We start from the raw sequence: 11,603 nt of genomic DNA on the forward strand, positions 1-11,603 counted from the left end.
AAAAAAAAGAATTTAGATATGTCTCAGGTGTCTTCTGTACGAACTGCTGTGTCTGACAGATACACTAATTCCAGCTGATATTCTGCTAAACCAAGTTGCTGAACCTGCACCTTCATCTAACAATATGGAGGAGTTTAAATCCAGAACCAGGACATTCACACAGATGCAGAACCAGGTTTGTACACAAATCCAAAAGTGGTGAGTCTATGCACATTAATGACAACAAACATTTTAACAAACATTCTGAAAACACAAATCGACCCTCTATTTTCAAGTCTGTTTTGTAACTTCTCAGGTGGTCTGATGAAATAACCAGCTTAACACCTGCAATAAGTAAATATGCAGCATAGACCATTAAAGCCGCAGAAGAATAAACACCCCGCACCGTAACAGTAAACACCTCCGGCAACTCTCCCATTATTAAAACCAGTAAATAAATAGACCAACTGATGCATCCAGGAACTTTCAATCTGTTTCACACAAAGGCAAGAAAAAATTGTTTTCATATGTATAGACAAGTCACCTAGTTGACCATGGATAAATGAAACTCTCATTCATCCCAAAATCCCTTTCAACCATAGAAAAGGTTACAGTTGTGTTGAAAGTCTGGAAGATAAACTGAGAAGAACTTTAACTTGATGAATAAGAGATGCTGTGGTAGCTACTGCCAGAAACGACTCCCAGCTGCTGATTAGCTCAGTCAGATGTCTCCGCATTGTGACTGAATGAACACACCTGGTGCAGGTAACCAGCAGCAAGCAGTGCAAGGACAGCTGGAAAACAGGCATGGCGGTAGCTCTGGAGGACCAGGAATGAGCAGCCTTGATTAGAGAAATAAACAGCTATTATTCAGTCGTATTTGTCAGAATAACCATTCTTGTTCTGGTATCTCTTTCTGACACGTTCTTGCTAAACCGAATTTTATTTTTTTCATGAAATATTTTCTTTATATCAAGTTATAAACTGCGATGCCTCAATAAAAGCAAGTGGTGCTCGCTGACCCCCACCTTAAACATTTGATCGACAGATTCTAATCTAGGCCCTCTTTCAGTGGAAAGGGTGTGGCCTTCCAACAAGCTCACTCCTGGTTAGTGAGAGTGGTTGCCATAGAAGTGTTGACTCAGACCGACCACTGCTTACTAACTTCATCTGGTTCCAACATGGTGACTCCTGTATCGAGGAAAAATGGTGACTGAATCGACTCCAGAGCTACGGCATTTTCTATGGGTGACATCTCAGGCGCTTTGTCCATCTCCCTCTATATATATGCCAATAGTTCAAACCAGGGCTCTCACTCATTTACCTTGGGGCTACTGAAGGCAGGCTGGGCCGTATGGGGTTTTATTTGTGCCAAAAATATGTTGTTGCGCCCACTGTATATGTCTTTGGTCAATTCTCTATGTCTAAGGAACAAGTTTATTAAACATTTGTTCACGTCTATGTACTAATAAGCAACATCTTCTGTGAAATGACAGGAGCTAACGATGCTAGCAACTGTTGCTAAAGACTTTTCTGACGACTAGATCCAACGACAATAGCAAATGCAAAGTTTAAGCTGAAACATCACAAGGCAAATAAAAAGCTATCATCAAAGAAGCGTGTACATGCAGAGGTTATTGCTTAGTAGACATTAAACTTTAATATTAAAGTGGGGCTGCAAAATATCGACTTGGGGGCCGCAAATGCCCCACGGGTCACCAGTTCGAGGCCCTTGGTTCAAATCCTCAATCCAACCCTTTAGTATCAAGCAGGGAGACATTGGATTCAATTTTTAGTCTTTGGCATGACTCTGTTGTGAATTTGAACTCATGACCTTCCAGTCTCAGGGCAGGCACTCTTCCACAAGGCCACTAGGCTGGTTGGGATGAATTTGAAAGTCACAAAGTAATATAAATCAATATGTTAGTGTGAACTGCTTTGATGTCTTCTTGGTTTGTTTTTCCTTTTGTTTAGTGTTTTACTTTACATCATCTTTAATCAATAAAGGTTCGTCTGAATTCTTTTATTCCAGACCAGCTAACAGACCAAAAAACATTGAACCCCTCCTCCAAAATGACAATAGTGACTTAGAAAGACAAAACGAGTCATCGGAACCTTCAGGCTAACACTTCATCTTTATTTACAGAAATACGTTATGTGGGGAAACCAGAGTACGACAAACATGAGGGCCTGTTCACTTCTTGTCAGGGGCTGAGTCTCCGGCCTCCAGTTTGGGCGCTGGCTCTTTGGGCTCTCGGTAGGCGGGGAACACCTCCCAGGGTGTGTTCAAGTCAAACTTCCTGAACTCTTGAGCGAGCTCCACGGGCTCTGCCACCACACGCTTCAGCTCGTCATCGTAACGCACCTGCAGGGAGGGAGACGCCACGCTCAGAAACTCGTCTGCCCGAGACCGTGAAAACAACACGACCCTTCAGGTCTTCGTGAAGCATCTCCTCCAGACCAGTCCTCACCTCCACATATCCGGACAGGGGGAAGTCCTTCCTGAAGGGGTGACCTTCGAAGCCGTAGTCGGTCAGAATGCGTCTCAGGTCGGGATGGTTGGCAAAGAACACCCCAAACATGTCCCAGACCTGCAAACAGACAGGGTCAGAACAACCCAGACCCTCTGGCTGGTGGACAGCTGTCGAACAGAACTCACCTCTCGCTCGTACCAGTTGGCCGCCATGTGGACGGGGACTGCCGAGTCCACCGGCGTCAGTTCGTCTGTGTACGTCTTCACACGGACACGCGAGTTGTAGCGCAGCGACAGCAGGTTATAGACGATCTAAAACCAAACGAAGAATCAGGTAACCTGACCTTCACAGGGAGGAAAGCTGAGCGGACGCCCTAGTAGGTTCTGGTCCCCAATGACCCGAGGTCATCTCCACCTCCAGTGTGGGTGTGGCTGTAGTCGACTACTGCAGTGGCTGCTTCGTGGCTTCTGACTGTTGTAATAACTTTTTTCTTTTGTCCTGAAGCAGATGTTCCATGGTTTTCCGTTTATCCATCTGCCTCCTCCTGTTGCTGCAGTAACAAGCCCACGTCTTTACAACAGATACTTTCAGTGTTTTTTCTGCCACCACAGATGGTTGTCCTTATTAACTCTAGTGCTGCTGAAGGTTTCTTCCATTAGAGAGGTTCTCCACAACAAAAGCTCTCAGATGAAATCTGTTGCTTACTTATATAGACTGCTATTACAAAAATAGGATCATCTGGCTTTATGGGAATCATCTGAGCTCCTTCGGATTATAGCAATCCTAAATCGCAATGCTCTAATATTTTTTGCTTGAGTACCACTTTGAGACAACCCTGGTTGTAAAATGTAGCGTTATGAATAAACGTATTGTCAATGGAGGCATTGTGGGAGTTCCAATAAGCTCAGAGTCTAAATCAGCCACATAATTTCTGCGGTCTGAATATGACTCACAGTTTTCATTCAGGTACTTGTATTCATGAACAAATCAAAGTTAGATTCAGATCAAAGTTAGTGTCTGCATTTTTCCCCTGTCTGGGTACAGCACAGTTTCTTATTTAATGCTTCAAAATCATTTACCACCTCAGTGCAGGCTGTAGTGGTGCTGCTTTTCTCTCTGAGGCCTGACTAATAATGGGAAAGCAGACCAGTAAAGTAAAGTAAATTCCTTTATGCTTGTCTGTAACAATGTTAAGACCAGGTACCGCATGATCCCAAAGTCACTGCAGTTTCTTTTTACTCAACAACCTTTTACTACAATCAGAAAAGAACATGTGTCCCAGCAGAAAACAATCTCACTTAATGCCTCACCTGGAACAAGTGTTCTTGTCCTAAAGATATCAAGAGTTAAATGTCTCTCGGAAGAAGATGGATCTTGTTTGGATACATGTTGATGAGTCATTTGACAGTTGCCACTGTCATAAGTTCATTCCTTAAAGCTTAGACTGCAGTTATTCTTTATGCCTTACAGCACGTTCTAAAGTAAAAGGTTGATTTCAATGATCCAAAGAGCTTTGAGACACAATATCATCCATGACCTTAATTGAAAAAGAGTTTATCTTTTGGACAATACAATTTGCATAATAATTTGTAGCCACATCTGCCGCAATGAGTGGGTACGGCTGTCTGCATGTCCCACACCTGTATGGGACATGCAGATGGCCCGCATGAAATTTAATGGTCAAGGACCGCTCACTGAGCCAGTTAAGTGAAAATGTTCATAAAAATGTATTCCAGCGGGCATGGACCGGCTGTAGTGAACAGGTGAGGATGAAGTAGGTGAGATGCAGGCACATCGTAAAGATTTATCATCTTTCAACCCCCCCCCACACGTGCTCTTTGCACACCAGTTACCCACTCTGTACTTGACGCCTGACTAATAGAAGTGAGGAAATTAGACGATCAGAGAGGAGTCTGTGTGGGCATTCTATGGGCATTTAGGCATCACATGCACACCACAGAACATGCACGGTCTGTGCTACAATAAAAGGGATGCTGGATTTGGGTTCATCTGTGTCTTCTCCTTCTTTTCTTAATCAGTCATTCAGGTATAGTTTGGCTTGGTGGGTCTTAATTGAACTTAGTTATAAACCACACCTTTAGGACTAAAGTGAAGCTATTTTTTGTGAACTGACCTCCCAACAGGAGAGCCAGAAGCGAAGATTACCTCAAAGCGGTTCTGTCGAGTGGGGATGTCCACGGCCGTCAGGTCCACCATGTTCCTGAACTGGGCGTTGGTGTGGTCCCTCAGGAAGGTCAGCACTGGGATCACGCCGTCAGGATGGATCATGACCTCCAACTCATTGAAGCAGGTCACCTGAAGGGGAGCACAGCCTCAAGAACTGTCTGAACTTTTTTAATCATGATCTTGGGTTTTTAGTCCAATTAAAACAACTAAAAAAAAGAAGCCAATTTTTTTTAATCATCTTAGACTTTTTGTCTCCAGGTCCAGTTGAAAAATATTAAGTAGTGCATCTATCATATCCAGCACTGATTACTGCTCTCCTTTTTTTGATCTTTTTAAACAAGCAGAAGGAAAAGACCGTTTATTTTTATTGCACATTTCATGTACAAAGACAGTTCAAAGTGCTTTACATAAAACATTAAAAATAGATAATCAAAATAAATATGAAGTGATCATTAAAACTTTAACACAGGAGCTCCAGTGTTTATGTTCTTTGATTTACTGTAACTTTTCAACCGTTAACACAATAATTCCAATAGATTGTAAATTATCGTGTTAACAGTTGAAAAGTTACAGTACGTTAAAGATTTTGTGTCTAAGTGTCACCGGTGACGCTTCAGGTGTTAAAGGGTTAAAAACAGATTTATAGAAAGAACTGGATTCAAAACAAGCATAGATGAACAGTGTGGATGTAAACTAAATGCATCTGACAACAGGTGAGTCTTTAACCTGGGTTTAAATACACTGAGTGTTTCAGCAGATCTAAGGTTTTCTGGAAGTCTGTTCCAGATCTGTGGTGCATAGAAGCTGAATGCAGCTTCTCCATGTTTATTTCTGACTCTAGGAACTGATAAAAGACCGGATCCAGATGACCGGAGAGGTCTGGCTGGTACATACTGGGTCAGGAGGTCAGTCATGTATTTTGGTGCTGAACCATTCAAAGCTTTATAAACCAGTAACAGAACTTTGAAGTCTATCCTCTGACAGACAGCAGACTACAGCTTGTGCAGAACTCAGCACTTCACCACATAACATCAGTTTGGAAGTGTCTGAAACCGAATCTAATCAATCTACCAACTTTGGGAGAGCATTATAACTACTGCATGCCACATCAGAGGAGGGGTGACACAGGCGGTGCCAACAACCCATGTTATTTTGGAGTAGAAATGCCGTCACCAAAATCACTTAACAGAAATAATAATAATAAATAATAATACATTTAATTTAAAAGCGCCTTTCAGGCTCTCAAGGTCACTTTACAAAAAAAGGTAAGAACACACAAGTAAAACAATAAGTTAAAACCAAAGTGTTAAAGTGTTAAACAGAAAACAGAAGATGCTATAAATAAGCTTGTCTGAACAGGAAAGTTTTGAGTTGTGATTTGAAGGTCGTTAGAGAGTCCAGGTTTCTGAGATCAGGGGGAAGAGAGTTCCAGAGTCTGGGGGCAGAGCAGCTGAAGGCTCTGCCACCCATATGGAAATCCTGTCCCGGTAGCAAGTGTGCTCAAAGTCCCACCCCCACATAAAACTAGCCTCAACTACAAATAAAAAACAAAGAAAACTCTGAACTTAAACTGTAAATTGAGGACGGAGAGCGAAGAGAAAGAGAAATGAAAAAAACAAAAGTTGGAAATACAAAACTGCACCTTCACTGACCCTTCCTTTTCAATTTGGTAATAGTTTTAGGTTGATTGTTTTCCATAGTTCTTCAAATTTAAAATATGTATTTTTTCAAATGTACAATTTTCTTCCCCAAATGTTCAATATTTCTGTCTGGTTTACAAAGTGTACTTCCAAGTTAAAAATTATATTTCAAATTTCAATCATTTTTTTTAATTCACAATCTGGTTTTTCATTCACTTTAAGTTGATCCTGATTTGATCTCATGGCCCTCTGCTGTGCTCACATCCACCAGAACAAAAGGAAAGGTGGGGGGGGGGTTGCTGGTGTGACTGCATGGACCAACCTGAACCTGCTGGATGTACTTGGGCATCATTTCTGCCACATACTCTCCAAATGCTGCCAGCTGGTTGTGCGTGACGGGGTCTTTGGCCCGGACAGTAGCTGGGGAGGGACACATGACAAGAATGAAAATGGTGTTTACGTGTATAGCACCATGAACACGGAGTACAGATGAATTTCGACTGTAACATTTTTTTGTGACCATACAAAGAAAGGGGACAGGAATGACATGGTGTTGCTGGGATACTCACGGCGGGTCTCAGAGGAGCTCTGCAGTCGAATCTGCTGCATGGACTGAAAGGAACTCCTGGAAGCTGAAGAGGCAAAAGAGACTGAATGAGGACAAGGCTGAGAAGAAAGAGACACAAAACCACCCTTTTCACAACGTTGTGGAGGTTCTTCTAACCCAGAAACAGAGCTTTGAGGCTTAAATGCTGCAGGGGAGCATGTGGGAGCTCTACTTTCTGTTACAGCCCCTCTCCGATGAAAATCCTGTTTTGAGTATTAACATGTATGTGTGGCATTTTTCCTATGAAGGAGAACAAATTCAGAAAAAATGTTTCATTTTTGCATTTCTGAGTATTTCTCCTTTTAAATCGCTGACAATCAAACTGTCGCATAAACACTCTGTTTGAATTAATGCGTCCTTGTGATGTCACAACGGCCGGGGCTAAGAGTACATGTGCAACGTCCCTGATCTGTCTGATCGATAATTGCACGTTTTTTCTCAAGGTTGGTGAAGTGAGGTTGGGCTGAATCCAATCAAAATCTACTTGACTTTAGTTATTAATTACCATATTTAATTATTCAAATGTGGCATAAGTGAGTCTCTGTTTTTCTCATTTTCTAATCACTGCATGTCACTTTTTCTGTAAAGATTTTGAAAAATCTGTGTTTTTGTTCTGTATTGTCCACAATCTATGCTTGAAATAAACAAGATCAATCAATCAATCGATCAATCTATCACAAATGATCTTAGAAGTCTCGTTTGTCATCCCATCCTGGAAAAATAGATTGTTTTAAACAAAATTATATTACTCCGTCATTATATTTGTCAGAATAACCATTCTTACTATGCCACTTGTCTTCAACGTGTTGGTTAGTTAATCAAGTTAGTCAAGTTATGAATGCATTAATTACCTAAATAAATGAGGGGATACACACTTCTGGTGTATTACTTCAATCAAGATGTCATCAGCACAGATCAGGGGTCAGCAACATTCAACACTTAAAGAGGCATTTGGGTCGATTTCTTACTGACAAAATCCTAACAGGAGCCACAAAGTCTAATTCCCTTTCAGGAAAATAAGACACTGATTTGTTTTAATTAACTGTTTAATTAATGTTACTATTATGATAAATATAAGCAAACTTTTTTTTGGCAAAATCAAATGAAGATTTTTATTCAGTTTTTTCAAATTTTTGTCAGAGATTTCACATTTCAAAATAAAAGACACCCTTGGCAACATAGCAGCATCTCAATTTAGCAAATCATTACATTTTCAATTTTCAGACAAAAATTTGGAAAATTTAACTAAATCAAATTAACTAAATCAGAGCTAATTCAGTGACAATTGTTTAACAAACACTTAAAATCCTCGGATTTGTTTAAAAATAGAAAATCCAGCACTTTAAAAAGCTTCTGATATGTAATGTCTTTCAACTGTTTGTAAATTAGTGGAATCAAGGTTTATTTATTCATTTTTTACTTTACTAGTGACTTTTTACTGTTATACTTTTAAAAAATGTTTTATTTTACTTGAACCAGAGAGCCACATTGGAGGGCTCAAAGAGCCTCATGTGGCTCTGGAGCCGCAGGTTCCAGACTCCTGGTATAAAGTGTCATTTTATGTTCTTTATTCAATGCTGAGACCAAGTATGTCATTATTTGTCGTGATAGCATCAGCCAGGGGTTCCATCACAAGAGCAGAACGTGGTGGAGAAAGTAAACACCTTTGTCTTGTGCTTTTAACAATACCAAAGTATGGAGACCGCAAGCCATTAGGACTGCTGAAAGATGTTTGTATTTAAAAGTTTTATCCAGCACACAAATTTTACTTCCAGTCCAAATGTACACAGCAAATACAACAAATGTGATCATTCTATACGGTTTGTTTCTCTGGGTCCAGAGAAACAAAGAGATAGCTACCAGAGTGCTGGTGGTAAAACTAAACTTTATTTCATAACCAGCGCACATTATTGCATAAATTTAGACCTTTAACAAACACAGTCTGGACATTGTTAACTAATCTAAGTCGTTCATGTTCCAGTCGGATTGCTAAGATCTTTGAAATAATTTTTTTTATTTAATGAGGGAAAAGACCAGTAAGATGCGCAGTCTGGACGGACCTTTCCTTGTTTTTAATTTTATTTTTTTGAACCAAGGAGAAACCTGCTCCTCTCAGAGACAAGAGAATAATTAAACTTATGTACTGTAACAGAGGCTCAATCAATCCGTTATGAAACTCTTTATAGAATCCTAAACTGAGCCTTTCAGGTTCAGGAGAATTGCCAGATGGTAACCCTCTGATTCCAGTGAGCATTTTTTTTAATATGAGATATAGGAGCATCAAGATCTCCGAACCTCTGACAGACAAGGAAGCTGGAGAAGAGAGAATAAAAAGTGGGTTTTCAAGAACGGTTATTCTGACAAATAAAATGACTGTTTATTTCTCTATAGAAGTCTATGGGATTCTGGCTTCTTGGAGCCAGCAGATACTTCCTGTTTGGAACGTGAGGGGGGAGGAGTCACTCAGTCCAGTTTTCTTATATAGTCAAACCTGGTTATGAAACCTTAGTTTGCATGTGTTCCTTCAGACTAAACTGCTACATACGGCTGGGAAGTTGCTTGTCGGCAATTTTGCTTAAATGTAGTTTCCCGTTAAACACAACAGAAGCAGAAACACATCAACATTCAGCTGTTAGCATTAGCATAAGCTTAAAGGTCAAAGACATGCAGAGCAAGAACGCGGTCCTGCTTCGCATGAACACGGAGGTTCAAGTTCAGCCCGCATCCTGGTGGACTGTCTGTGTGTGTTGCATCACCAGTCTTCGTGTACTTACGGCGGAGGCTCCTTTCAACCCCCACCCGGACCATCCGCATCAACGAGGCCGCCATGTTCACTGTCCTTCCCCGGCTCTTCTTCGTTGGGAACGCGGCGGTCCGTCGCCTCCTGCTGGTGCGGAGGAGACATTACACACTGACAGCTGCAGGGGCCGCAGCCGCATCGGGTCTGTTTGGCTTTGACAACTGTAACGATTATTTGAATTATAATGAGTTTGTAATTCAGATTTTTTTTTTGTATATTTTTTTTTTCATTTCTATTTGTATGTTAAACATTTCAAATAGCTGAGCAAAAGGATAATTAAATATTCAGTCTGCTGTCAGAATAGTAATTTGTTAAAACAAATAATAAATACTCATCTATTAAAACAAAAAAATATATGCTCATATTCTGATTGGTGCACAACGGAATCTAGTTCCAGTTCAAACACAACATTCTTAAAGTAAAGAAGTTTTTTTAAATTTTGTATTACATCATTGTTGTCATGTTTATCTTGAGGCAAAAGGAGAAAAAGGATGAAGGTGTGCCAAAGATGTAACGATAGAAAATCGTTAAGATCGTTAAAATCGTTAAAATGTTTGACTAGGTTTTCTTGCATTTTTAATTTAAATAAATATGCTGCAGCAGGAGCATCCTTTTGGTCCAGAGTGTGTTTTATTTTGAAAGGAGCTTGCATGTGGTGCTGTCAAAAGTAAATTAAGCTTCAATGGGTATATAGAGAAAAATTGTATCATTCGTTTATTTTGAATATTTTAAACCAATGGTTTAAGGGCCACATAAACATAAATAAAGAGTAGGTTTTTAAACAGTGACATGAGGGAGTTAGCAGATCTCACTGGGTCATTAACTTACTTAACATCTCTTCTTGAACTTGAGTACATTTTGGTAAGTAGCGATATTTTTACTTGACAGAATTTTTGAATCATCTACCCACTTCTATCAGTAAGACACTGAACCAAACAACTCTTCTGGAGTTAAAGGTTGCAGACCTCTAGTAATAGAGAACTAGAGTGAGTAACCTCTGGCTCCAAGAAAAAACACTAAAAAAGCCATTTGGTCCAGTTTCTTACAGATCAAAATCCAGCAAGAGCCAGAAAGTCCCATGTTACTGCTTAAAAAATACACAATGTTTATGCTTTTGTAATCATTAAAATCATTTATAAAATCTAGATTTAAAATACTACAATACTGAATTACAACAGTGTCTATATGTTTCTATGACTGTTTTTAATTGTATTTACTTTCAAAATAAAATACAATAATTAAGATCCTGCAGCAGAGTAATTTCAAGACAGTCTAACATAATTATCATGAGGATTTTGGTGAACCATCACTTTTCTCTTTTCTCCTTTTACTTTCAAATATAAAGAATAAAAAAAAAAACACTCAAAACATTAAAAATAAATTGAGCTTTTTATTATCATTCTTTTAAGATGTGAGGCAAAAAAAAACATAATTCTAAATACTTTGTTTTAAACTGCATTTGTTTAAAAGTTTAACCACTTTGAGGGGTAATTTACCAAAACATAAGAATTGTGGAGACTTTTTTTAGATATGTTACAGTAAAAACACAAATTTAAAAAACCTTTCTACAAAATTTCTATTACATCATTTTGCTCTGTGGTTCTAAACAGAAATGGCAAAACTGAAATGACTAATCGATTATTTGAATCATTAACATTTTTCTTTAGAACTAAAGAGCCTCAATAAGGGATAAAAGAGCCACAGGTTGCAGACCCCTGTTCTAGCTGAAGCAGGGGAACCTTCCAGCCAACAGTAACCATGGAAACGGAGGTCCCAGCTCTTTTCAGGTCATTAACCAGCTCCTCTGGTGCAGTTCTGGGCTGAGTCCTCACCTTTCTAGGGTTGAGACTCCAGGGGGTGAATCTTGCATGGAGTTTCATGCTTAGTTTCAGCTAAAACAAAATGAACTGAGGCTC

At 39.6% G+C, this 11,603-nt stretch overlaps 1 protein-coding gene across 1 annotated transcript; it reads right to left on the minus strand.

Annotated features, from left to right (window-relative positions):
* Positions 1-2,091: 2,091 nt before the first annotated feature.
* On the minus strand, positions 2,092-9,821 carry ndufs3 (NADH:ubiquinone oxidoreductase core subunit S3). Its single transcript, XM_024263210.2, has 7 exons — positions 9,662-9,821; positions 6,850-6,912; positions 6,603-6,700; positions 4,620-4,769; positions 2,639-2,764; positions 2,451-2,570; positions 2,092-2,344 (listed from the first exon to the last, which is right to left on the minus strand). The coding sequence occupies exons 1-7, from the start codon at positions 9,714-9,716 to the stop codon at positions 2,174-2,176; spliced, it is 783 nt and encodes a 260-aa protein (XP_024118978.1). The 5' UTR covers positions 9,717-9,821; the 3' UTR covers positions 2,092-2,173.
* Positions 9,822-11,603: the final 1,782 nt, after the last annotated feature.

This window comes from Oryzias melastigma, linkage group LG3 (genome assembly GCF_002922805.2).
Source record: "Oryzias melastigma strain HK-1 linkage group LG3, ASM292280v2, whole genome shotgun sequence".
NCBI classification, from domain to species: domain Eukaryota; kingdom Metazoa; phylum Chordata; class Actinopteri; order Beloniformes; family Adrianichthyidae; genus Oryzias; species Oryzias melastigma.

Coding starts and splice junctions, on each gene's coding strand:
- ndufs3 (XM_024263210.2), bottom strand. CDS start 9,716: ATGGCGGCCTCGTTGATGCGGATGGTCCGGGTGGGGGTTGAAAGGAGC. Junction 4,770..6,602: donor AGTACATCCAGCAGGTTCAG/GTTGGTCCATGC, acceptor GCTCCCCTTCAG/GTGACCTGCTTCAATGAGTT. Junction 2,345..2,450: donor CCCTGTCCGGATATGTGGAG/GTGAGGACTGGT, acceptor CCCTCCCTGCAG/GTGCGTTACGATGACGAGCT.